This window comes from Cherax quadricarinatus, unplaced genomic scaffold, assembly GCF_038502225.1.
Source record: "Cherax quadricarinatus isolate ZL_2023a unplaced genomic scaffold, ASM3850222v1 Contig725, whole genome shotgun sequence".
NCBI classification, from domain to species: domain Eukaryota; kingdom Metazoa; phylum Arthropoda; class Malacostraca; order Decapoda; family Parastacidae; genus Cherax; species Cherax quadricarinatus.
In genome coordinates, this window is record NW_027195751.1 from 64273 (window position 1) to 78156 (window position 13884).

Below are 13884 nucleotides of genomic sequence, written 5' to 3' on the forward strand. Positions count from 1 at the left end.
ACACGTAATTTTTATACAGTTTTTTAGTGTATTTGCATCATTTCTTGTCTTGTGGTATTGTGTGTGCAGTTTTAAAACGCTCATGTCTTCGTGCACGCGTGTTTCATAATTTAAAACTCAATTGTTTAGCGTTTCAAACACTAGCGATTATTGTCTTAAGATGTATCAAAGTTTTACGTGGTTCAAGCGCAATGTTTAAGTGTTTTTTGTCACTTGGAATGCGTGTATGTGTGCGTTTGTCGTCTCCGTCATGTAGATCACTTGACTGTTTATGTAGTTTTTGTAGTTTATTCTTTGAGTAGTGACTGGTACTTGGTAGCGCTTGGTACTTTATGTAAGTAGGATTCTGTAAATGTGTTTGTATATATATATATATATATATATATATATATATATATATATATATATATATATATATATATATATATATATATATATATATATATATATATATATATATATATATATATATATATACACATGTAGCATTTATTATTGCCAGACATTTACATTTTGCAATTAATTTTTTTCTGGATTGCAACCAAGAGACGCACTCAGGTTCGCTGAGTCATTCACAGCGCATTTTCCAATTTACACACGGCATGATCTTAGAGCTGTTGAATTTACACTTGTAGGAGCAGGATCTCCTAGTCACGTGAAGATAAAAAGAGAAGTACGTAGTCACGTCGAGTGCAAATGTGATCGCGTTATGAGTGCGTTACTAGGCATGAGTGCTTCTGTGGACCGCCTGCCATCCAGAGTGCGTTAGTCGGAGTTGCAATCAGGTAGTGAGAATATGGAAGATATATAAATGCAGATATATTGAAACATTTATTGACAACGTTGAGCCCAGACAATGAGACCTTTGTTAATGAAGATTTCCATACAACTGCATTTGATAGTTTACCATATTGTGGGTATCTCGTAGTGTTAATGATGTAGCCAGTGCATGACTACTTGCTTCACCACACATAACTAACATGACAGTACTCCCTTCACTACACGTAACTAACATGACAGTACTCCCTTCACTACACGTAACTAACATGACAGTACTCCCTTCACTACACGTAACTAACATGACAGTACTCCCTTCACTACACGTAACTAACATGACAGTACTCCCTTCACTACACGTAACTAACATGACAGTACTTCCTTCACTACACGTAACTAACATGACAGTTCTCCCTTCACTACACGTAACATGACAGTACTTCCTTCACTACACGTAGCTAACATGACAGTACTCCCTTCACTACACGTAACTAACATGACAGTACTCCCTTCACTACACGTAACTAACAAGACAGTACTTCCTTCACTACACGTAACTAACATTACAGTACTCCCTTCACTACACGTAACTAACATGACAGTACTTAATTCAAAACACGTAAATAACACGGCAGTACTTTCTTCACTACACGTAAATAACATGACAGTACTTCCTTCTCTACACGTAAATAACATGACTATACTGCACCTCCAAAATTGAACCATGGCAATACTCTTCCCCATCACTGTACGTAACCACCATGACAATACTCTTCCCCATCACTGTACGTAACCACCATGACAATACTCTTCCCCATCACTGTACGTAACCACCATGACAATACTCTTCCCCATCACTGCACGTAACCACCATGACAATACTCTTCCCCATCACTGTACGTAACCACCATGACAATACTATTCCCCATCACTGCACGTAACCACCATGACAATACTCTTCCCCATCACTGCACGTAACCACCATGACAATACTCTTCCCCATCACTGTACGTAACCACCATGACAATACTCTTCCCCATCACTGCACGTAACCACCATGACAATACTCTTCCCCATCACTGTACGTAACCACCATGACAATACTCTTCCCCATCACTGTACGTAACCACCATGACAATACTCTTCCCCATCACTGTACGTAACCACCATGACAATACTCTTCCCCATCACTGCACGTAACCACCATGACAATACTCTTCCCCATCACTGTACGTAACCACCATGACAATACTCTTCCCCATCACTGCACGTAACCACCATGACAATACTCTTCCCCATCACTATACGTAACCACCATGACAATACTCTTCCCCATCACTGTAGTAACCACCATGACAATACTCTTCCCCATCACTGTACGTAACCACCATGGCAATACTCTTCCCCATCACTGCACGTAACAACCATGACAATACTCTTCCCCATCACTGCACGCAACCACCATGACAATACTCTTCCCCATCACTGTACGTAACCACCATGACAATACTCTTCCCCATCACTGCACGTAACCACCATGGCTATACTGTTCCCCATCACTGTACGTAACCACCATGACAATACTCTTCCACATCACTGCACGTAACCACCATGGCAATACTGTTCCCCATCACTGTACGTAACCACCATGACAATACTCTTCCCCATCACTGTACGTAACCACCATGACAATACTCTTCCCCATCACTGGACGTAACCACCATGACAATACTGTTCCCCATCACTGCACGTAACCACCATGACAATACTGTTCCACATCACTGCACGTAACCACCATGGCAATACTGTTCCCCATCACTGCACGTAACCACCATGACAATACTGTTCCCCATCACTGCACGTAACCACCATGACAATATTCGTACTCTGCCAAGTACACAACGCCAAGACCCGGCCAACAGTACCAAGACCCAGCCTATAGCAAATAGACCCAACATATAGCACCAAGACCCAACATATAGCACCAAGACCCAACCTATAGCACCTAAACCATCCGACAGCATCTTGACCTAATCCACTGCGCCTAGACCCAGTCAACAGCACTTAGATTCATCTTACAACACTTAGAACCAACACACAGCATCTAACCCAATCCACAGCCCCGAAAACCAATGCATAGCACCTAGGTTTAACACTCAGCACCTCGATCCATCTCACAGATAATTCACCCAGCCCTCAGACCTAGACCTAAATTATTCTCAAAAATAAAACTAAGACCCCATCACAGGATCTAAACCTATTCTAGAGTATCTAGACTAATCTCGTTGTCTTTAGGCCAATCTCACAATTATTAGACACCATGAGAACCTAGAAGTATGCCACAGAAACTAGACCTACAATACAGAACCTAGCACCATCCCACAGAACCTTGTCCAACACCACGCAATGCTGACCTATACAACATTCTTTACACCTACGTCATAACTACCCTACCATCACACACACCACAACTACCCTACCATCACCCACACCACAACTACCCTACCATCACCACAACTACCCTACCATCACCACACCACAACTACCCTACCATCACCACACCACAACTACCCTACCATCACCCATACCATAACTACCCTACCATCACCACACCACAAATACCCTACCATCACCACAGAACAACTACCCTACCATCACCACACCACAACTACTCTACCATCACCACACCACAACTACCCTACCATCACCACACCACAACTACCCTACCATCACCACACCACAACTACCCTACCATCACCACACCACAACTACCCTACCATCACCCTACCACACACCACACAACTATTCTACCATCACCCATACCACAACTACCCTTCCATCACCCACACCACAACTACCCTACCATCACCCACACCACAACTACCCTACCATCACCACACCACAACTACTCTGCCATCACCACACCACAACTACCCTACCATCACCACACCACAACTACCCTACCATCACCACACCACAACTACCCTACCATCACCCACAACACAACCCTACCATCACTCACAACACAACAACCCACCCATCACCCACACAACAGCTACCCTTCCATCACCCACACCACAGCTACCCTTCCATCACCCACACCACAGCTACCCTTCCATCACCCACACAACAGCTACCCTTCCATCACCCACACAACAGCTACCCTTCCATCACCCACACCACAGCTACCCTTCCATCACCCACACCACAACTACCCTTCCATCACCACACCACAGCAACCCTTCCATCACCCACACCACAACTACCTTTCCATCACCCACACCACAGCTACCCTTTCATCACCCACACAGCTACCCCACCATCACCAACACCTCAACTAACCTTCCATCACCCACACCACAAGGATTCTACAATCATCCACACCACAAGTACACTACAATCACCCACACCACAAGTACTCTACAATCACCCACACCACAAGTACACTACAATCACTCACAACAGAACTACTCTGCAATCATCCACACCACAAGTTCTCTACGATCACCCACACCACAAGTACTCTACAATCACCCACAACACAAGTACACTACAATCACCCACACCACAAGTACTCTACAATCACCCACACCACAAGTACTCTACAATCACCCACACCACAAGTACACTACAGTCATCAACACCACACGTATTCCATCACTCACACCACAATCATCCGGTTGATTGTTCTGAACCTCGCAGGAGACAAGTTTCCGGAAGCTGAGGAGACGACTACTGGAAGGAGCATGACTGAAGGAAGCGGCAGTTCGGGTCACTCCCACACCACAACAGTACCTACCATTTCTTTTACCGACCCTAAGAGCGCTAAAGCTGCCTCAAAGGTCAGTTGTTAAGACTTTTATAGAATGCAGCATAAACTAAGAGGGGCACGTAAGTAACCCTGTCTTCTAATAATATCCTGATTTTTTCCCTATAATCTACTTTCTCCATAATTACTATCCCATTTACTTTGTTTCGTAAGGTGAAGTCTAAAAACTTTCCTTAATTGATGGTATAACTTAACAAATCTTTGAGGACAATTGTGTTGTAGAGGTCTGAGCTCCACAACACAACTGTCAATAATGCGTTTGTCAACAATGCATTTAATTACTTATAATATCGATGACCGTTATTAATGACAGAACCCTGTACTCTTATAGTTTATATTCCCACCATGCTCTATCATTATTTTCTTAGTCAAAGGCACCATGGCACGGGCGGGGATTGAACTTGCGGCGAGTGAGTCGTAAAACTCCGGGCCAACTAATATGCGCAACAGTCGAAGATCACTTTTATCAATGCTTCTGCCTTATATATTTTATGTGAAGAAAGTAGTATGATGTTTCATTGTACCTGGTGAGTTCCCTTAGCGAAAGGTAATCTGGCCTTGTATGGGCCAGTAGGCCTTCTGCAGTGTTCCTCCATTCTTATATCCTTATATTTTTCACATGTTATTCCAAGAGAAATAAAGTCCGTGAGAGATTATGCTGTTGTATTTTTACTATAAATACATATAAATTCTAATCATTATCTATTATTATACTGACTGGAAATAATTAAACTGTAAATCTTCCTGAACATTGAACTTTCCACTCTTTCCAGTAAACTAATAATCTTCCCAGTAAACAGATAATCTTTCCAGTAAACAGATAATTTTTCCAGTAAACAGATAATCTTTCCAGTAAACAGATCATCTTTCCAGTAAACAGATAATATTTCCAGTAAACAGATAATATTTCCAGTAAACAGATAATATTTCCAGTAAACAGATAATCTTTCCAGTAAACAGATAATCTTTCCAGAAAACAGATAATCTTTCCAGAAAACAGATAATCTTTCCAGTAGAGATATTTTTTTTAACTAAATTGAACTTTTTATTTAATTGATCTTAGATTAAATTCTGGAAAAAGAACTTTAAAAATTATTAAATAAAATTTGAGTTCTGAGACTCATATCACTAATTTTAAAACCAAACTCTAGAAGAATAATTATGATTGAAAGAGTTTCCGAGTTGAAGATATTTCTGGCTCCAAAAATACTTTCTTCAGACCTGAAGTGAAACCTTTTTCTAGTGAGAAACGATTCGTGAAAGTCTCCTCTATGAGTTCAGATGAACTTCATCAAGGCTTCAAGTCACGTCAACTAACATTGTTAATGTTACAGGTCACGTAAATTTACATTGCCAATGCTACAAGTCACGTCGACTTACAATGTTACAAGTCACGTCCACTTACAATGTTACGTGTCACGTCAACTTTCAATGTTACAAGTCACTTCAATTTACATTATCAATGTTACAAGTAATGTCAACCTACATAGTCAATGTTACAAGTCATGTCAACTTACATAGTCAATACTACAGGTCACGTCAATTTACATAATGTTACAAGTCACGTAAATTTATATTGTCAATGTTACAAGTCACGTAAATTTATATTGTCAATGTTACAAGTCATTTCAAAATACATTGTCAATGTTACAAGTCATTTCAAATTACATTCTCAATGTTACAAGTCACGTCAACTTGCACTGTCAATGTTACAAGTCACGTCAACTTACGTTGTCAATGTTACAAGTCACGTCAACTTACAATGCTTCAAGTCACGCCAATTTACAGTGTTACAAGTCACGTCAACTTACAATGTTACAAGTCACGTCAACTTACAAAGTTACAAGTCACGTCAGCTTACAATGTTACAAGTCACGTCAACTTACAATGTTATAAATCACGTCAACCTACAATGTTACAAGTCACATCAATTTGCATTATCAATGTTACAAGTCACGTCAACCTACATAGTCAATGTTACAAGTCACGTCAACATACCTAGTCAATGTTGTAAGTCACGTTAACCTATATAGTCAATGTTACAAGTCATGTCAACCTACATAGTCATTGTTACAAGTCACGTCAACGTACATAGTGTTACAAGTCACGTCAACTTACATAATCAATGTTACAAGTCACGTAAATTTACATTGTCAATGTTACAAGTCACGTCAACGTACATAGTCAGTGTTACAAGTTACGTCAACTTACATTGTCAATGTTACAAATCAAGTCAACTTACACTGTAAATGATACAAGTCACGTCAACTTGCACTGTCAATGTTATAAGTCACGTCAACTTAAATTGTCAATGTTAGAAGTCACGTCAACATACAATGTTACAAGTCACGTCAACTTACAATGTTACAAATCACGTCAACCTACAATGTTACAAGTCACGTCAATTTGCATTATCAATGTTACAAGTCATGTCAACTGACATAGTCAATGTTACAAGTCACGTAAACTTACATAGTCAATGTTACAAGTCGCGTCAATTTGCATTATCAATGTTACAAGTCACGTCAACCTACATACTCAAAGTTACAAGTCATGTCAACTGGCATAGTCAACGTTACAAGCCACGTCAACTGACATAGTCAATGTTACAAGCCACGTCAACTTACATTGTCAATGCTACAAGTCACGTCAACTTACAATGTTACAAGCCACGTCAACTTACAATGCTACAAGTCACGTTAACTTACAACGTTACTAGTCATGTCAACTTACAATGCTACAAGTCACTTCAACTTACAATGTTACAAGTCACGTCAACATACAATGTTACTAGTCATGTCAACTTACAATGTTTTAAGTCACGTCAACCTACAATGTTAAAATTCACGTCAACTTACAATGTTACAAGTCACATCAACTTACAATGTTACAAGTCACGCCAACTTTCAATGTTACAAGTCACTTCAATTTACATTATCAATGTTACAAGTAGCGTCAACCTACATAGTCAATGTTACAAGTCATGTCAACCTACATAGTAATTGTTACAAGTCACGTCAGCGTACATAGTGTTACAAGTCACATCAACTAATATAATCAATGTTACAAGTCACGTAAATTTACATTGTCAATGTTACAAGTCACGTCAACGTACATAGTCAGTGTTACAAGTTACGTCCACTTACATTGTCAATGTTACAAGTCACGTCAACTTACATTGTCAATGTTACAAGTCACATCAACTTACATTGTCAATGTTATAAGTCACGTCAACTTACAATGTTACAAGTCATGTCAACCTACAATGTTACAAGTCACGTCAACTTACAATGTTACAAGTCACGTCAACTCACAATGTTACAAGTCACGTCAACTCACAATGTTACAAGTCACGTCAACTCACAATGTTACAAGTCACGTCAACTTACAATGTTACAAGTCACATCAACTTACAATGTTGAAAGTCACGTCAATTTGCAATATTACAAGTCACGTCAATTTGCATTATCAATGTTACAAGTCACGTCAACCTACATAGTCAATGTTACAAGTCACGTCAACGTACATAGTGTTACAAGTTACGTCAACTTACACTGTCAATGTTACAAGTCACGTCAACTTACACTGTCAATGTTACAAGTCACATCAACTTATATTGTCAATGTTATAAGTCACGTCAACTCACAATGTTACAAGTCACGTCAGCTCACAATGTTACAAGTCACGTCAACTTACAATGTTACAAGTCACGTCAACTTACAATGTTACAAGTCACGTCAACTTACAATGTTGAAAGTCACGTCAACTTGCAATGTTACAAGTCACGTCAATTTGCATTATCAATGTTACAAGTCACGTCAACATACATAGCCAATGTTACAAGTCACGTAAACTTACATAGTCAATGTTACAAGTCACGTCAACTTACAATGTTACAAGTCACGTCAACTTACAATGCTACAAGTCACGTCAACTTACAATGTTACAAGTCACTTCAACTTACAATATTACAAATCACGTCAACATACAATGTTACTAGTCACGTCAACTTACAATGTTGCAAGTCCCGTCAACTTACAATGTTACAAGTCACGTCAATTTACATTATCAATGTTACAAGTTACGTCAACTTACATTGTCAATGTTACAAGTCACTTCAATCTGTAACAGAGAAAATCTCACAGAAATAATTGTTCGTGTACTGGTAGTTACGAAGACATTTATTTTTATTAAACATCAGTGTAGAACGTACGCAAAAATATCTATTTTATCACTTGACTCATGGAGATGAATTTAAAAAAAGGACATCCTATTTAAGCTGTTTATCACTGACCAAAAATGTATTCACGAATTCATTATTGGTGACATTTAAGTAACTGGAAGCAATAATGAAATTATGTAGCAATTTTCCAGTAAATAACAGTGTAAAATTACCGGAAGTGATACTCAAAACAGTGATGGCCATACTCAAGATAATAACAATGATATTAAAGTTATTGAATGTATTTAGATATGAGGAAGAAAAAGAAATGAATCGTTGCGTGATGAAGAAAAATGTCCGTATAATTATGGGGAAATTAAATTACCTTGAATTTGAGGTTGGAGCTGTCGTAGATGTTCTTTACTGATGACACAGTACTTTTGGGAGATTTGAAAGAAAAGTTTCAATTGGGAGGATGTGGTAGAGAAGAAAGTTAAAAATGAGCACAGTAAAGCACAAGGCAATGAGAATAAGAAAAAAGTCTAGGCCACAAAAAACTGAATGTCAGATTGAAGCGTAGAGTGAAGGGAGTATTTCATAAATATCAGATACATTTATTGCGGATGTTTCCAGAGAAAGATCATTAAAATATGACAAGAATCATAGAATAAGTAAGGAAAAATATATTGTTGCTTAGACGTCTGTGGAAAAAAAAGGCGTAAATCAGTGGAGGTAGAATAAGAAATCATCTTAGCCAGGATGGTACCATCACTTTTGTTTGGGTGTGAGGTATGGTGTTCAAATGCAAACAGGAGGTAGTGAGAATATGTGGAGCTGTCATATTCGAAGTCAATGGATATAATAAAGTACAAAAAATATAGAAGACAATATGTATTATTATATAAATAACTCAGAGTGCAGAAGTTGATGGAGTAAAAAAAAAAACATACCACGGGCGGGGATAGAACCCGCGATCAGAGAGTCTCAAAACTCCACAATAAGATTCGTCCAACTAGGTATATTTCTACACCATAGGAAGGTTAGCATAGGCACCACTGTGACCACAAATGCAAGTTTTTACAGACGAATCTCCAGCTAGCGTGGCCGTGACGAACTCTAGCTCAAGTCCCCTCAAAGCCGTTAACATGACTCACGAAATCGTAATGACACGATTGCAAACAAACCATGCCACGGGCGGGGATAGAACCCGCGATCAGAGAGTCTGAAAACTCCAGACCGTTGCGTTAGCCACTAGACCAGCTAGTTGGACGAATCTTATTGTGGCTAGCTGGTCTAGGGGCTAACGCGACGGTCTGGAGTTTTGAGACTCTCTGATCGCGGGTTCTATCCCCGCCCGTGTTATGGTTTGTTTGCAATCGTGTCATTACGATTTCGTGAGTCTTGATGAGGTAATTTGGTAATTTTTAATACGATGGAGCTGGATAAGTTTACCAAAAGAGTGGAAATTTCCGTGTATGTTGGGTGGACGAAGGAGGTTTTGAGTCGTAGTGGTTTAAGCATCCATCAGGTAAGTGTGAGCATGTTAGACAGCTGTGTAGGTAAGTGTGAGCATGTTAGACAGCTGTGCAGGTAAGTGTGAGCATGTTAGGCAGCTGTCCAGGTAAGTGTGAGCATGTTAGGCAGCTGTGCAGGTAAGTGTGAGCATGTTAGGCAGCTGTGCAGGTAAGTGTGAGCATGTTAGGCAGCTGTCCAGGTAAGTGTGAGCATGTTAGGCAGCTGTGTAGGTAAGTGTGAGCATGTTAGACAGCTGTGTAGGTAAGTGTGAGCATGTTAGACAGCTGTGCAGGTAAGTGTGAGCATGTTAGACAGCTGTGCAGGTAAGTGTGAACATGTTAGACAGCTGTGCAGGTAAGTGTGAGCATGTTAGGCAGCTGTGCAGGTAAGTGTGAGCATGTTAGGCAGCTGTGCAGGTAAGTGTGAGCATGTTAGGCAGCTGTGCAGGTAAGTGTGAGCATGTTAGGCAGCTGTGCAGGTAAGTGTGAGCATGTTAGGCAGCTGTGCAGGTAAGTGTGAGCATGTTAGGCAGCTGTGCAGGCAAGTGACGTATTGAAATGAATATATTGTTGAAGAGTGAGCAAAGTGATGTATATAAAGCAGGCCCACTGGCCCATGCGAGGTAGGGCCAATTCTCCCATCGCCTTAAGCCAATGCCTTGACCTAGTCAGGTCAGGTCACATTCACTTAAGGAAGGAGCACAGCATCTGACCTAGTAGCACAAGCTAGTCAGGCCCAACTCACACCCACCCACACCCACTCATGTATTTATCCAACCTATTTTTAAAACTACACAACGTCTTAGCTTCTATGACGGTACTCTGGAGTTTGTTCAACTTAGAACGTCATTTATGACCAGATAGCAATGGTGTGAATAAGGATAAATGTTTTTCCTTCAAGGGGTTATCCTACCTTGATCTAAAAAGTAGATGTGGAAAAATAATAATAGGTTTATGATTGTTGAATTTAAACAGGAAAACATTTATCGCAGTTGATGCCGCAGGATACAGTAATCTCTGGAGGTGCTGGGAGGTGAGTGAACACAATCTGTATTGCTCGTTTACGTATGTGTGAAGACAGTGCAAGTCATTTCGTCTGATTATTTGGGCAAAGGTATATAACCAGATGTTCAGTGTGTTAATTTATAGATGACAGTTTGTTGAGTAATGTGAGTCAAGCGGAAAGTCTTCTTAGTGAATATAGAAATACAATCCCACCTTTGTTACATGACCTTCATATCCAGTCCTGCCTGTATCGCTTGACCTGTCCATCTTGCCCTGTCTGTATCCCTTGACCTGTCCATCCTGTTCTGCCTGTATCGCTTGACCTGTCCATCTTGCCCTGTCTGTATCCCTTGACCTGTCCATCCTGTTCTGTCTGCATCGCTTAACCTGTCCATCTTGCCCTGTCTGTATCCCTTGACCTGTCCATCCTGTTCTGCCTGTATCCCGTGACCTGTCCATCCTGTCCTGCCTGTTTCTCGTGACCTGTACATCTTGTCCTGATTGTTTCCCGCGACCTGTACAACCTGTCCAACCTGTATCCCATGACCTGTACATCCTGTCTTGCCTGCTTCCCGTGACCTGTACATCCTGTCTTGCCTGTTTCCCGTGACCTGTACATCCTGTCCTGCCTGTTTCCCGTGACCTGTACATCCTGTCCTGCCTGTTTCCCGTGACCTGTACATCTTGTCCTGCCTGTTTCCCGCGACCTGTACATCCTGTCTTGCCTGTTTCCCGTGACCTGTACATCCTGTCCTGCCTGTTTCCCGTGACCTGTACATCCTGTCCTGCCTGTTTCCCGTGACCTGTACATCCTGTCCTGCCTGTTTCCCGTGACCTGTACATCCTGTCCTGCCTGTTTCCCGCGACCTGTACATCCTGTCTTGCCTGTTTCCCGTGACCTGTACATCCTGTCCTGCCTGTTTCCCGTGACCTGTACATCCTGTCCTGCCTGTTTCCCGTGACCTGTACATCCTGTCCTGCCTGTTTCCCGCGACCTGTACATCCTGTCCTGCCTGTTTCCCGTGACCTGAATATACTGTATTAAATGTATTTCATGTCCTGCATATAATTTTCTTCCTTAATCTCTTGACCTGAATATTCTGTTTAGTTTTTGTCTAATCACCTGTATTTCCTGTCCTTTATTTACTTTGACAGTATATTCCCTCCTTCTCATGTCACGTGACTTATAAACATGTGCAACACACGTGTTTTGTGAAATGAATATCTTGTGCAACTTGTGTTCCTTGATAAGTATATTTTGGCTAACTTGTGTTCTGTGACATGTATCTTATTCTTTACTTATGTTCGCTCTAATATATCCTGTTCAAACTGTGTTCTGTGACTTGTATATCATGTCTTACTTGTTTCTGGTGATATGTATGTCAAGTATGTCACTCACTAAGGAGCCGGATTAAGATTTTGTAGGCCATTGAGCTACTGGTACTGTGAGGCCCCTGGGCTACTGGTGCTTTGAGGTCCCTGGGCTGCTGGTCCTGTGAGGTCCCTGGGCTACTGGTCCTGTGAGGTCCCTGGGCTACTGGTCCTGTGAGGTCCCTGGGCTACTGGTACTGTGAAATCCCTGGGCTACTGGTCCTGTGAGGTCCCTGGGCTACTGGTCCTGTGAGGTCCCTGGGCTACTGGTCCTGTGAGGTCCCTGGGCTACTGGTCCTGTGAGGTCCCTGGGCTACTGGTCCTGTGAGGTCCCTGGGCTACTGGTCCTGTGAGGTCCCTGGGCTACTGGTACTGTGAGGCCCCTGGGCTACTGATGCTTTGAGGTCCCTGGACTACTGGTCCTGTGAGGTCCCTGGGCTGCTGGTCCTGTGAGGTCCCTGGGCTACTGGTCCTGTGAGGTCCCTGGGCTACTGGTACTGTGAGATCCCTGGGCTACTGGTGCTCTGAGGCCCCTGGGTTGCTGATGCTGTAAAGCCCCTGGGCTACCGGTGCTGTGAGGTCCCTGGGCTACTGGCACTGTGAGGTCCCTGGGTTGCTGATGCTGTAAAGCCCCTGGGCTACCGGTGCTGTGAGGTCCCTGGGCTACCGGTACCGTGAGGCCCCTGGGCTACTAGTGCCGTGAGGTCCTTGGGCTACTGGTACCGTGAAGTCCCTGGGCTACTGGTACTGTGAGGCCCCTGGGCTACTGGTACTGTGAGGTACATGGGCTACTGGCATTGTGAGGTCCCTGGGCTACTGGTACATTGAGGCCCATGGGTAACTGGTACTGTGAAGTCCCTGGGCTGTTACTGTGAGGTGCCTGAGCTACTGGTACTGTGAGGCCCCTGGGCTACTGGTACTGAGAAGTCCCTGGGCTACACTTACTGTGAGGTCACTGGGCTACTGGTACTGTACGGTCCATGGGCTACTGGTTCTGTGAGGCCCCTGGGCTACTGGAACTGTGAGGTCCCTGGGCTACTGTTACTGTGAGGTCCCTGGGCTACTGGTGCTGTGAGGTCCCTGGGCTACTGGTACTGTGAGGCACCTGGGCTACTTGTACTGTGAGGCGCCTGGGCTACTGGTACTTTGAGGTCCCTGGGCTACTAGTACTGTGAGGTCCCTGGGCTACTGTTACTGTGAAGTCCCTGGGCTACTGGTACTGTGAG

General features: G+C 42.3%; 1 protein-coding gene across 1 annotated transcript in view; it reads left to right on the forward strand.

Moving 5' to 3' along the window:
- LOC128685765 (outer dynein arm-docking complex subunit 4) overlaps positions 1 to 13884 on the forward strand; it is a 124881-nt gene that overhangs the window by 54765 nt on the left and 56232 nt on the right. Inside the window, exon 4 of the mRNA XM_070080632.1 lies at positions 4480 to 4619. Coding sequence (XP_069936733.1) covers positions 4480 to 4619 — 140 coding nt within the window. The remainder of the gene's footprint in view (positions 1 to 4479; positions 4620 to 13884) is intronic.